The sequence below is a fragment of the Balearica regulorum genome, chromosome 24 (assembly GCF_011004875.1).
Source record: "Balearica regulorum gibbericeps isolate bBalReg1 chromosome 24, bBalReg1.pri, whole genome shotgun sequence".
NCBI lineage: Eukaryota > Metazoa > Chordata > Aves > Gruiformes > Gruidae > Balearica > Balearica regulorum.
In genome coordinates, this window is record NC_046207.1 from 7,763,673 (window position 1) to 7,776,295 (window position 12,623).

The following is a 12,623-nucleotide window of genomic DNA, read 5'->3' on the forward strand; positions in this document are numbered from 1 at the left end:
GCGGCGGGAAGCGGGCGGTGGGGATGGGGCGGCTGGTGCCGTAGAGGAATGGCGGCGGGGAGAGAGAGTCACCGCGGCGATAAAAACGTCTTTCCATGGCTTTTATTTCGCATTTTATACAGCGGGGTGGGAGCAGGCCTGGCCCAAGCCACTGCTGTCCAGCATTCACCAGCCTCCGGTGGCATCCAGGCACGGCCTTTGCCTGGCGTCCGTTGCCGTTCCCGGCCTTGGCCGCCGCTGGTGGTCCCGTCTGTGGGGTGCAGCCGTTGTTGCCAGCTCGTGGTGGGGGTTCCACAACCAGGAGTAGGGACGGGAGGTGTGGTGGAAGTGCTCGCTGCCCGTCTGCGGGCCGATCTGGCCCCTGCTGATCTTGCGGCACAGCCTCAGCGGGCTGCGGCGCTGGCGGAGGGCCGGGCCGTGCCTCTACCGCTTGGGCGGCTGTGCCTTCTGGGAGGGAAGGGAACGGGAAGAGGAGGCAGACTGCGGCCGGGAAATCTCACAGCTGTATCTGGGTGGGAGCACGTGCCACGTACATACATTCATGATAAAAAGCACCTCAGTGACACGTTATGATGTGGGGCTGGCAGGTTATAACCAATTCATGCTGATGATTGACAGTAATAAACAGCTAAGCTATTACTATACCTCTGCTTTCAGTTTTCTTTGCGCTTATGACAAAACTGCTCTTTAATACCCATCTCTAGTTAAAGCATTCACCAGACAGTTAATGTATAGGTTACACGAGTGACCAGTCACACTTAGCTCTCTAGTTGCCGTCCCCATACGACAAAGGGTAACATCTTCCCTCTGCATTTCACACTCACTTGTGCTTGTGTCTTGCCCGGGCTGTTAGTTGTCGGATGACGTGGTGTGTTTGGGCGCTCGGTGTTGATGTCAGGGGAGTGTCCCTGCTTTCTGCGGTGAGCAGGGGGCTGGAGAGCAGCTGCCTGATTAAACAAAGCACGTGTTTTCAGGCTTGTCCCCACACCTCCTTTGGTACTGTTACACAGCTGAAGCATCGCTTGTCTCCCTCACCTCCTGCACCCAGTTTCTCTCGCAGAAGAAGTGGCTCTCAAACGACATGGTTGGTTCATTTCTCTGCCTCGCCGCCTTTTGCAAGCCGCTTTTTGGCTTTGCCCGTGTCGTTGTGTATCGTTTAGAAATCAGCGGAAAGATGGGTACCTGAGCATAAGGGCTGCCTGAATGGGGCAAAGGTAATAGGAACCGGAGTCACTGACTGTGTGGCCAACAGCTGCTGCCTCCTGCCTCTTGGTTTGTCTCCTCTTGCCAGGGAAAGACTCGGTCAGTTCCTCACTGAACCAAGAGTCACAGGAGCTGCCATCTGGCCTGCCCACCATTAGCAGGCATAGATCCACAAAGGCACTGATCCCTTGGCTACAGTGTGGAGTGCTTAATCTGCAGCAATCATCTATGGTGTAGGGGTGCCTGTAGGTGTTGGGGTACCCTAGAGCTCACCCACCACTAGACACTTTTTAAGCGTTTAAGGCAGCCACCTTGCACAGACACCCCTGGAGGGTGATTCCTTCACCCCTGGAGCACAACCCACTACAACTGTTTGATTTCACTTCTTGCCCTGGGAGGGTTTTGGGCTGGATGGACTCCCAAGGTCTGCTCCAGCTCCATTTTCTGTGATCCTCTTGGGAATGACCTTGGGAAAGGTTTGCTAATGCAGGTCTAACCTGGACCCTGAGCCTTGCTGAACTCAGTTCCAGAAGCACCGATCCTCCACCTTCAGAGAAGGCCACATGCCAGGAGGGAACAGAAGCAGCTGTGGCAAACGCCCCAGTTGGGTTGTCACCCTTGTAGCTCCAGTGACTTCCCTTTTGGACAGAGTGGGGGTGACAGTGGGCAAACCTTACCTTTGAGGTGCTCCATGTAAGCTGCTGTCTCCCTTTTGTTCCTGGCTGAGACGTGGGCAGCGCTTACAAAGGCAGGCATAGGGTACACTGGCTCTTTCTGAGGTTTTTTGGGGCTTCTTTCTGCGACGCTTGAGGGAGTCACCATCTACTCTGACTTTTTGGCCATTGCAGTCCCTAAGCTTCTGCTGGTAGTAACTAGAAGGCAAAAGAGGGCGTCATTGTACCGTGAAACACAGCCCAGGGCTGCTCAGCACTGGCTGCTGTGCGCCCGCATATCTGGAAAGACCGGCTGCGTGAGGATATTTAAACTGCAAAGGTGTGATAGACACATTTACGACAGTGTCTTTGTAGAGTGGGTGCCTGAGCTATGCAGGTGCTTTTGGATGTACAACTAGATATGAAACATTTCTGGAAATCTATTTTTGGTGCCCCTGTATTCTGTATATTTTGTTTATAAGGGACAAATATCCCAGTAAAATGGGGACCTCCCTTCCCTATCTCACAGACCTAAGGCGGCTCACCTGATGATCCGGAACAGAGTTCTCCGTGGCAGAGCTGCCAACTCTGCCAGCTTCAAGAAGACTTTGAGGAGGAGGATTCCTCTGGCATCGACAGAATCGAAGCTGTCTGAGTCATTTTTCCCTGGGGCTGGAGAGGAGGAGAGTGGTCAGAGCCATGACCGAGCCTTGTGTTACCTTCACAGAGCTCAAAGGGGGCAGAGACCCCAGCAGCCCCCAGGAAGATCTGGACAAGTTATGCCATGGGGATCTATCCCCATTTTCTGCTGAGTGCTGGTTAGGTATCTAGCAGGGAGGACAATTCCCTGCAGCTTATCGTTAGCCAAAGAAGGTAAAGTCTTCTACTCCTTCTGTGTCCCATCTTGTAAAAGAAGAGTTTGGCCTCTGCTCTTGTAGCCAGGAACACCTGGACCAAATTCCTGCCCCGGTCCCTGAGACCTGCAAGCACAACGATGGTCCTTCCCCATTGTTTCTCTCTGCTTCTTGGCCTGGGAGCAGAGCTAACCCCAACCTGGCCTGTCACGGCCCATTGAGCTATAGCTGTCTTGTCCGAGTAGAGCAGCCTTTGTTTCTTTGGGTCCCAGATGCTGATTTCTTGCTCAGTACCAATTAGGCTGAGAATCAGATAAATTCAGATATCTCTGGATAAGTGAGGCTTTTGCTGGAGTAGAATGTCTCTTACATGTTGTCTGGGCAAAACACTCCTTGTCAGTAATGACGTCCAGAAAGTCAAAGAAATCCACTGTCCTGTCTCCTGCAGGCAAGTGGCATCTCCGTTAGCAAGGCATGGTTTTTTGCTGTAATGAAATGCTGGAGCAGCTTGGAGCTGGCGCTGCACAAAGATTTGCTACTAAACTCTAACAGCAGGAGAAAAGTGGTTAAAGCTTTTACATGTAACTGGGCTGTGGAACTTGGTGTTTTAGCATGCATAAAGAGGTCCAAAGAGCGCAACATGTATTCATGAAGATAGTCCCTGGTAAGTGCTAAAATGCAGCAGCCCAAGTACAGCCTCTGGCTCAGGAAGCATTTTGGTGCGGTATTGCCCCAGGCTGGGAAAGCACATGGAGGAGGATCGCTTCGTTCACCCAGAAATTGGCTGGGAATAACCCACAGGGGAGTAATGCGAGGTCTAGTGGACTCACTGTCGGCATCTGCACACACCAGCTCATCATTCGTCTCTTGACTGGTTAAGCTAATCCCCAGCTTCTTAGCGGTCACCTCCAGGCTGGGAAGTTTAATATTGTCATCTGGGTCTTTGGGGAGCAAGTTGAAAGCATCGGAGAATGCTGCAGGCAGGAGAGAACAGCGGGTTAAATGGGCTGGAGGGAGGCACTACCTGTATTATATTTGTTTGGAAACAATGAACTATAACCACCGGGATTTGGGACTGGGATTGGGTGGTTCCTTACTGCCCATGGCAAAGCATCTACATCTAAACAGCTACCAAGGGCGCAGGGGAGTTGGGGAATCTGGGCAGAGGAAGAGTGATCCTGTATTTAACATAGATGCTGGGCGAGGTGGTTGATTTAGTTCTAGCTCTGCGCTCATGAGCTTCAGTTATCTGTCAAAAAGGATACTGATGCTTCCCTCAGCCACTGGTCCCCACATCCTTGGGAAAGGGGATTGTTCCTTCTTTTGTGTACTCCTGGTTATTGTCTCAGGAGGATCATGCAATGCCGCAGGACTAAGCTGAAGGACAAACCACTCCTGGCCATGCTGCCAACATGCTTTCCAGGGGGGGAGCCCATAACAAGGTGATGTTACCTTTCCCTTGGTTCCTTGCCATGTTCTTCACTGCTTTGCACTCAGTTCTCTGCTAAGGGATGTGTGAGAGGTCCCTGCCACAGACACAGGCGTAAAGAGAGATGGACACACTGACAACTGAGAGGCACACACTGACGAAGACCAACCGATACACAGCTCCTACTGATAGAGCTGGGGCAAGCAATGCAAGCGCCAGTCCTGGTCTGATCCCTATGGGCCAGACAGTGCTGGGAGGAGTGCCAGAGAAGAGCTCACTACGCAGCTCCACACTCACAGTAATGGGAGCGAAACACCGTGCGGCAGCTCACGTTAACTGCTTAAGGCTGCAGAGAAACAATAATGGAGTCTCAGCTGTCTTCCCCAGTTCAGGCCAGCTTTAACAGAGGGCGACTGTAGCCACCCTGGTGTGTGCAGGGAAGCAGAAACATCGAAATAGCCCTGGAAACTTCCCTTGGCCACACTGCAACACTGGATGGACCATGCTCTGTGGCCCACAGCCCTTGTCAGGAGTTGGCCCAATCCCCCACCTGTGGCTCGTGTGTTTCTTGTCTAGACTGATAATGCCAATACGCACAGCACTGCAGGGATGAGTATAAAGGCAGGAGCCCCGCACGTGATCACATAGCAGGCCGGGGACAGCAGCAGTTCCACGCACCCTGTTTGCACCTTCATGCTCACCTGATTGTCTCCCTTGGGAGGGGTTTTATCACCCTCTTCTTAGGCAGAGGCTTTGGTGTCACACTGCTTTTGGGAGCACAGCCAGGAGGAGTAAATTTTTCTGGATGTGGAAAGACAAATAAGCGGTGAGTATCATGGGCTTCCCTCCAGGCAGGACTCACAGCTGTAGACATCACCAGGAGAGCTGGAAGGACTCTGCGATGATAGCTGTCCCTGTTTTGTGGTACCGCAGCATTAACTCACTGTCTCATCTTGTTCGTGGGCAGCAGGCTATCCAGCAATGGAAATCCTGTGCCCTCCTAGCATTCCCTGTTCTCTGCTACAGCTTCTTCCCTATGACTAATTTGAATCTCCTTTTCTTGCCACTTAAGCCTCTGATTGCCTCTCCCACCTGCAGTGGATGTGGAGGGTCATTTATTCCCCTTCCTCTTTGTCCTTCCCTCCGGAGTAGCCAGTGCCTGGAACAGCAGGTAACTCGGAGACAAACTGCCATCCATGGAGGTGACACTTCATGGACAAGCTGGTTTTCCTTTCTCTACCCTTTGGACACGGTAGCCAAAGGCTGACTAGTCACAGGGGGGAAATAGCATCACACCAAGCTCTCTCTTACAGATATTGTCCTCCGCCTGCTAATCCAGAACCTGGTTCGGCTGATGGATGCGAGGCCACACAGTTGTGATTGAGCACGCCAGGATGTCGTCCCTGCAGCACTGTGACCAAGCACATAGGACTCAAGGGGTGGGGGCTAAAGACCCAGGCTCAGTTCCTGCTGTCACCCTAGAAAGTCTGTGAGACACTGGGCAAGGTGCTTCGGGCCATTCCCAGAGACTTCCCAGCCCCAGAGGAGATGCCCAAGGTTTGGCTAGACAAAACCTCAGCCAACCTGATAGTTGGCTCCACGTGAGAGGCTGGTTTGGAGGCCTCCAGAGGCTCCTTCCCACCAATATTTCTGTGATTCACTCACCGTTCACTTTTGCCTCTTTTAGCTCCTCTGGGTTTGAATGGATCCGTGGGGTGGCCAGGAGGGAGCCTTCACCACTGACATCAACTTGGTCCTCTATGAAAATAAAAAAGGCCCTCTGAGCATTGTTTTCCTTCTAAATGTGGGTGTTTTAAGTACCATCCTAAACACATCAGCGAGGTGCTACCACCTTCTATGCACAGCCAGGACATGGAGGGAGATTGGTTATATAAAAATAAGAGCAGTGTTAGTAACATCTTTTGCCTTTCTCCAGCTCCATCCTCCAGAGGATGTAAAATCTTTTCAGCACATTAGTGAAACTAATCTCTCCTGCATGCAGGGAGGGGAAAAGCCCTGCCATCACTGTGATGAGGGGGAAGCAGAGTGGGAAGGGTGGCTTGCAGACAGATTGGTTCTTGAAACAAGAAGGGAAACAGAAGCCAGAAGGTGTCAAGCAAATCTTTGTCAGTCTCAAGCAGCCGATCCTATGCCTGTGACTTCCCACCCTCATAGCTCAGGAGTTATGACACGGAGCAAGGAGCATTCTGAGAGCAGCATCATGCTTTGCTTTTTCCAGCAGCTTCACCTTTGATGTGTTAATCTCTGATGGCCCTGAGCAATATTAAGGTTTCTGGTGGGAAACGTGTTCAGTTGGAAAGTTGGACTGGGGACGGTGTGTTTGAATCCTCAATGAGAAGTCGGAGTTTCACATGGTTTCTCTTGGCATGCTGTACTTGGGAGCTTGGCTGCACAACCCAAGTGCTGTGACTGCCATGTGTAATCGCACGTGTTAAGGAAAGCTAGCGAATGTGGGAATTTGTGTTGTTTGTCTGGCTTCGGTGAGGCTGCATGTGGCCGTACTGAGCCCTGCAGTGCAGTTTTGGAAACCTACTGCAGCCGCTGGTGTGTCTCTGGCTCTCCCTGCACAGCAATTTGCAGTTCATGAAGACAGGTGGCCTCAGAGTTTTCTTCTGAAGGACTCTTGTCTAACACTATTTGCTGTCATCTAGCAGCAACTGGGGTTATGGAGATCTTGCTTACCTTCCCCCAGGGGTGGTTGCTGGACTGTCCTCACCGCCTTCATGGATTCACTCGGATTCACCTTCCCGTCAGCTGCAGAGGGAGAGCAGTGCTCAGCAGCAGTGGAAATAACAGACACCAGAGCACAGAGGGGACAAGGTGCTGGTGCTGGACCCAGTGGCAGCTACTGCACCAGCCAGGGGCTTCCCCAAGGTGATGGTTAGTGCTTTCTTCCTTCCAGAGGAAGGCAGGATGGAGTCCTTGAGCAGGGTCAGGCGTTGGAAAAAGGTAAAGTTGAAAGCAAAAGTGCTGGGGCTTGCTTCTCTACACTGTCGGGAATCCAGACTGACTTCATTGGGCACAACCCCCCCCATAGCACGGGGCCTCTGTGGCAATTGGGGGTACAAAACCTAATGCACTAGACCCTGCTGAGACAGGAGGAGGATTTTACTGCTAGAAGAGCAATTGAGTCCCTCGCGACCAGACTTTCATCCGTGTTTACCCCACATGAGTGGGAACCTACAGCATTATTTTAAGGGGATGAATTACCTCATGTAGCTTCTGTGTTACATATCATGTCCTCATCGTCTGACAAGCACCAGTACAGGCATGCAGAAGGCTTTTAACTAATCTGTTGGTTTCCAGAGATTTCTAGGCTTCCTCCAAGAAAAAAAGCCCTCAGATACCTACCCTTACCTTCCATGTGTCCTAAGGCTTCCAGCTCCTCCTTGCTGGTCAGGTGGACCTCGCTGGCCATGGAGCCCAGGATGGAGTGGAGGTCTTGGGTGTCACCTTTGTACCCTAAGGTATGGCCCGGGCAGTATTTGAACGGAGCAGGGCATCTGACCAGCAGCAGAGACTGGTTCTCCAGGGAGATTTCAGGGCTTGGCAATGACAGCGAAGGGACAGCTAGAGAGACACCATCCACAGCGGCAAGGCTTGGCACCTCCTGTGGCTCTGGGGTGAAGTGGGTCTCCACCATAGTCAGGTCAGAGCCCAGATTATCCACAGCGGCTGTGTCCTCTGTAACAAGAAAGTGTTGGAAACGTCCTCTGCATGCTGGCAGTCAGCACAGAGAGACTTGGCAAAAAAAGGCTATTAATAATAATAATAATAATAGAGACTAGAGACTCCTTTGCCTTTCACCTACCCTTTCCATCCCAGGATCTAAGGGACTGTAGCCACAATAATGCAATGAAACTCCCTCCCCCCGCCCCAGGCAGGGTGGGATGCTGAGGCCAAGAAAGATTAAATTCCCTTTCCATGGCCATTCATCACCCGTCACCTCCCCTCCACATGCTGCACCATGTGTAACACGCTCTAGACACAGCCCCCTTCTCCTTTGATACGCTGAGGGATGGCGTTTATATCTTGCTGAGACACACAGAGTTCACACCATGCCCCCTGTGCCAAATAATGCAAAGCAAAAATTCAACACAAGATTAAAGGGAAAGTAGAAATGGGGAGAACTTAACCTCTGCTGAGTGCATGGCATATCCCACACCAGCCACAAGCATGAGCTGGAGGGACTCAGCAGCCTCCCCATGCCCCTGTCGCTGGCTTGCTGGCTGGAGGGGCCATGTAGGAGGAGAGAGCAAGGAGGGAAATATTGGTCTCCACCTCTGATGTGTCCTAGGGCTTCCTGCAGCTCCTCGCTGGCTAAGGGGACCTCCATGCTGCCCATGTTGGAGTCTGTGTCCTGGATGTCAACCACGTTCCCTGCAGTATGGGAGAAGATGGAGTTTAGTCAATGGGGAGATATGTTTGAGAAAGGAGAGTCCAAAACCCGGAAAGAGTTTGCAGGGAGACTCTTGGCTGCAGCTCTAAATGTTTCACCAAAAGGGCAGTTTACAACACTGAGAACTCTCATAACTGCAAAGGATTTGTTGATTTTTAGAGAATCTCACCCCAAAACTGCTTCCCAAACCAGGGCCTTTTTGGCCAGATGTAGGCTGGAGGTCCAAGCTCTCCCCAAAGCATGGCACTCTCTCATCCCAGGCTAACCCCGACTCCTTCACTGCCCTGGAGATCCTATAACGGATAAAGCCCAGAGCAACCCAGTCTGATCTCTCAGCTTCGAGCAAGAAGTTGGACTAGAGACCTCCTGAGGTCCCTTCCAACCTGAATTATTCTGTGATTTTGTGCCCTGGGAAATCTCAACACTTTGCTGGTGGTGGGGTGGGTTTTTTTTTTATTATTCCAGCTTTTTTTTTCCTCTTCCTCCACAATTCTTAAGCTCTTTGCCCAGCAGATGCTCCCGATCCTGAAAAATCCCAAAGTGCCGATACACTCACCATCCACAGCCATGTCCTCCAGTGCCGTGCCTCCTGCTGATTCTGGTCTGGTAAGTGGGTTTCCACTGGGGCTAGGTGAGACTTCAGCTCTCCAACATCGACCTGCTTTCCTAGAATCAATGGGGAGATGTGTTTCATTTCAGAAAATTTCCTAGAGACCTGGAAAAAACAGTTCTGGGTTGTGAATGGGACAGAATGCACCTTAAATTATCTCCTAGCTGTGTCAGTAAGCGCTCTGCTCATTCTTGGATCTATTAACAGACATCAGTTTACAAAATGAGTTGCTATATTAATGTGCTCGAAGAAGAGCACTTTCAGGAATAAAAATAGCATTAAAAAGAACCCTGGCCCGAAGTGTTGCTGCAGGAGCTGTCTGTGGGATGGGTTGCAGGGTGTCCCCACTATCTGGAAACCTCCAGGAGTGAAATTTCCCTGGGGATCTATCCCTGCCTGCAGTGGGAGAGGATCAGAAAGCAGCACAGAAAGGTGCAAAGCATCTGACTGAGCACATACAGACATGACCATCTAGTGGTCCCTAACACAAACAGGCTCAACACAGCCCAAAATTTGCAGGTTCAGCAGGGCTGGAGTTATTACCACTGGCAAATGGCTTCCCCCCAGGGAGCTGAGAGCAACCGCCACCTCCACCACCTGCCCTAGGGAGGCACCTCCGGCTGCTCACAGTCCTTTATGCCAGCCAGCACCGTGACACAGCCCTGATTTGGGGGGGAAAAGGCCACTCCAGATTCCCAGCAGCTGGTCCTTACTGTCACGGGCCTGATCTTCCAAGCAGCCATGTCCACTGGCATCAAGGGGCAGTGAACTTACTAGCTAAACAGGGGTCTTGTCTCATCCCACAGCTCAACGGGAAATGGAGATCTTCAGCCTGAATTGCACACGTGGCATCACTCTGGTTTCTCCAGCATGCTGGAGTCATCGAGGTGGGACAGAGGATTTCAGGGGAGCATGATGGAGCAAACACAGCTGAGATGGATGGGGAGGAGCAGGGTTACCTTCCAGTTCCAGCACAGCCTCATCCTGCTTTTCTCCCTCCTCATTTCACAGATTCATGTCCAGGCTGGACATGCTTTTCCTACCAAGGGAGCAGACAGACATGCGTGAGATGACCCTGCCCAGTACCCGTCCCTCTGCCTTGGGGACCCAGATCACCCTGGAGGGAGGCTCAGGGGTGGGACTGGCTCAACCCCAGATGGTCCCTGCATTACCTGTCCTGGGGTGTGACAGCCACCTTGGAGGAGCTGGGGGCTCTGTGCTGCAATGGCTGGGGACAGCTCTCCGTGGCACTGTTGGCCCTCGAGGCTTGCCACTGCGGCTGATCTTGGGTGTCGCTCATATACTTGCTCTTCTTCTTCTTCTTGCCCTGCAGCTGCCACTCCTTCCATAACACCTCGAAGGACGAGGGGGTCTGGGGCCGGGAGCACCCACACCATCAAACACTGCCCCAGCACAGGCTGGGCCCAGGGAGGGGAACAGGAGGGACCTGGCAGCCCCCATCTGGGAGGCTCTGGGAGGGTCCAGTCCTCCATCTCTGGAAGGTCCCCCAGTTCCTGCACAGGAGTCTACCCCAGGCTGGGCCACACTAAGGTACTCAGCAGCAGCCAAATCCATCTCCAGGCCAAATCCTAGCCTGCGTTTCCCAGTAGAATATACGGACATGCAGCCCCTGGCATGACCCAGAGCTGCATTCCTGGGGGCTGAGGGTTGTGTGAGTGGGTGATGGGCATGTGGTTTTGGGGTGTGGACACACTTCCAAAAAGAACTTGTGTGAACGTGTGCAGGGGCCAGTGCCGCCCACCCTCACCTGCGTTGCTTTATCTGCCTTCGGCACATCCTTCCTGCACACTGCCTGCCTGGGTGGATATGTCTCGGCCATCAGTGCCATGCATCATGGTGAGGTCCCCCTGCAATGTTGGCACCATCCTCCATCACCCTCCCCTTCCTATCCTGCAGCTTTTCTGCCTTGAGGACAAGCAGGGAACATGAAGAGCACCGAAACGATAGATAAAAGTGGGCTCCCTCCATCCAAGGAGCCAACCCCTTGCTTACTTGGAAGTCCTGCTAGATGTGGTTTTCTTGCTGGATGTGGCACTCCTGCTGGGTGTGGAGGTCCTGCCGGATGAGGACACTGTCCTGGGGAACGATGGGGCTCGGGAGCAGGCAGATGTGTCCTGACTCTGTGCTGAGCCACGTCATGATGGCTGCTGCTGAGCCTCAGTGGCTGCGGGGCCATAAGGTTTTAGCGGCTTGCAGGGCTCCATCCCCTCCTTGTCCTGGCCCTGCTGTGAACAGGGACGCTCACGGGGCCCTGCAGACACCCAGGGGCCTCACATCCAGTGGGGCTGTGGCCAAGGGCACAGCAGGGAAGGATGCAACCCAGGCTCTGTGTCTGTGGTGGGGCAGGAGGTGACTTCAGTGCCAGGGGATGTCCAGCAAGAGAGTGCTGCAGAGCCAGGTTGCCCCACAGCACCCTGCGCCCCTCTGTCCCTCCCCAGGGACACCGCAGCAGATTCACCCTCTGGGTGACTGCCCCGGTGGCCTCGGGTGCACTCGGGCAGCACAGGGCAGTCCCCACGCTCGCTGCCTGGTGTTACCTCTCTGTGCCTGTTCTGCCTGATGTCACAGAGCGCCTGGTGGCACCAGCGGCATTCCCAGGCTCAGCTCCCCACCATCAGCAAGCTGGGACAGGGTCCTATGGGGTCCAATGGGGTGTCTAAGGCACAGGGTAGCACAGGGATGGGGACTACATCCAGAGCCTGAGTACAACTGTGCCTCCATCCCTCCGGCTGCTGCCTGCTGGGCCACGCGCCATGCCTGCAGAGAGCAGGATCCGTCCCCGTGCAGGCCAGACGTGTCCCATGGGAAGGACCTCACTGGCCAGGCTCAGCAGGGAGAGTGGGGCAGGTTGCCAGGATGGACCTGAGCGGGGCGAGGGGAGGGGTGACTGCCCTGAACCTTGGGCTGGCACCGCACCCCAACGGCGCCACGAGCTCTGCAGCATCTCTGAGCAGGTGCCCAAACTGAGTGCTGCTTCAGGGCAGGTACGGAGGGCTCGGCCGAAGCCCCTGCACCCCCAACTCCCTCCCTCTCCAGCCAGCCTAAGGGGCGTCTTCTCCGTGCTGCAGCCAGGCTCTGCCTTGGGCACCCCTTTGCCTTCCCATCAGCCCATCTTGCAGCTGAAATGCTCTCTGGGGCCAAACCCAGCTGAGCCAAAGCCCAGAGCCCTCTTGGGTGCTGCTAACACCCACCCCGAGCCCCCGCCCCATGCAGCTGGGGGCACTGGGTGCTGCCTCCAGGTGTCTGGACCCGTGACATGGGCTGGGGGCACCCCGTGGCCCATGGGGTGCGGGAGATGTCGGAGGGCCGGGCAAACCGTTTTTCCGGCACCTTCTGTGGTCCCAAAATGCTGTTTTGAAGAGTGGACGCTGGGTGTCCCCGCAGCCCTGTGCGACGCAGCGCCGAGCAGGCACAGGGGCTGGGGGCACAGGCA

The 12,623-nt window shown here is 53.8% G+C and overlaps 1 protein-coding gene across 7 annotated transcripts; it reads right to left on the reverse strand.

The window, feature by feature from the left end:
- Positions 1 to 92: 92 nt before the first annotated feature.
- EFCAB3 (EF-hand calcium binding domain 3) lies at positions 93 to 12,596 on the reverse strand. 7 transcript variants are annotated; one of them, XM_075775254.1, is made up of 11 exons: positions 10,342 to 12,596; positions 10,129 to 10,208; positions 9,116 to 9,225; positions 8,442 to 8,540; positions 7,512 to 7,844; positions 6,843 to 6,914; positions 5,805 to 5,897; positions 4,841 to 4,940; positions 4,163 to 4,236; positions 2,402 to 3,684; positions 2,054 to 2,075 (listed from the first exon to the last, which is right to left on the reverse strand). In XM_075775254.1, the coding sequence occupies exons 3-9, from the start codon at positions 9,126 to 9,128 to the stop codon at positions 4,215 to 4,217; spliced, it is 732 nt and encodes a 243-aa protein (XP_075631369.1). In that variant the 5' UTR covers positions 9,129 to 9,225; positions 10,129 to 10,208; positions 10,342 to 12,596; the 3' UTR covers positions 2,054 to 2,075; positions 2,402 to 3,684; positions 4,163 to 4,214. The 7 variants fall into 7 exon arrangements, with proteins under 7 accessions (XP_075631371.1, XP_075631372.1, XP_075631368.1 ...); XM_075775253.1 differs by lacking the exons at positions 2,054 to 2,075; positions 9,116 to 9,225; positions 10,129 to 10,208; positions 10,342 to 12,596 and adding exons at positions 837 to 947; positions 8,729 to 8,870; XM_075775252.1 differs by lacking the exons at positions 9,116 to 9,225; positions 10,129 to 10,208; positions 10,342 to 12,596 and adding an exon at positions 8,729 to 8,870.
- Positions 12,597 to 12,623: the final 27 nt, after the last annotated feature.

What these genes read in the sequence shown, in the direction of transcription:
- EFCAB3 (XM_075775253.1), bottom strand. Translation starts at nt 8,801, where the DNA reads ATGCTTTGGGGAGAGCTTGGACCTCCAGCCTACATCTGGCCAAAAAGG. An exon ending in GTTTGGGAAGCAGTTTTGGG is followed by an intron (nt 8,541 to 8,728) that starts GTGAGATTCTCT and finishes CCCATACTGCAG; the next exon opens with GGAACGTGGTTGACATCCAG. An exon ending in AGGACACATGGAAGGTAAGG is followed by an intron (nt 6,915 to 7,511) that starts GTAGGTATCTGA and finishes CTCCCTCTGCAG; the next exon opens with CTGACGGGAAGGTGAATCCG.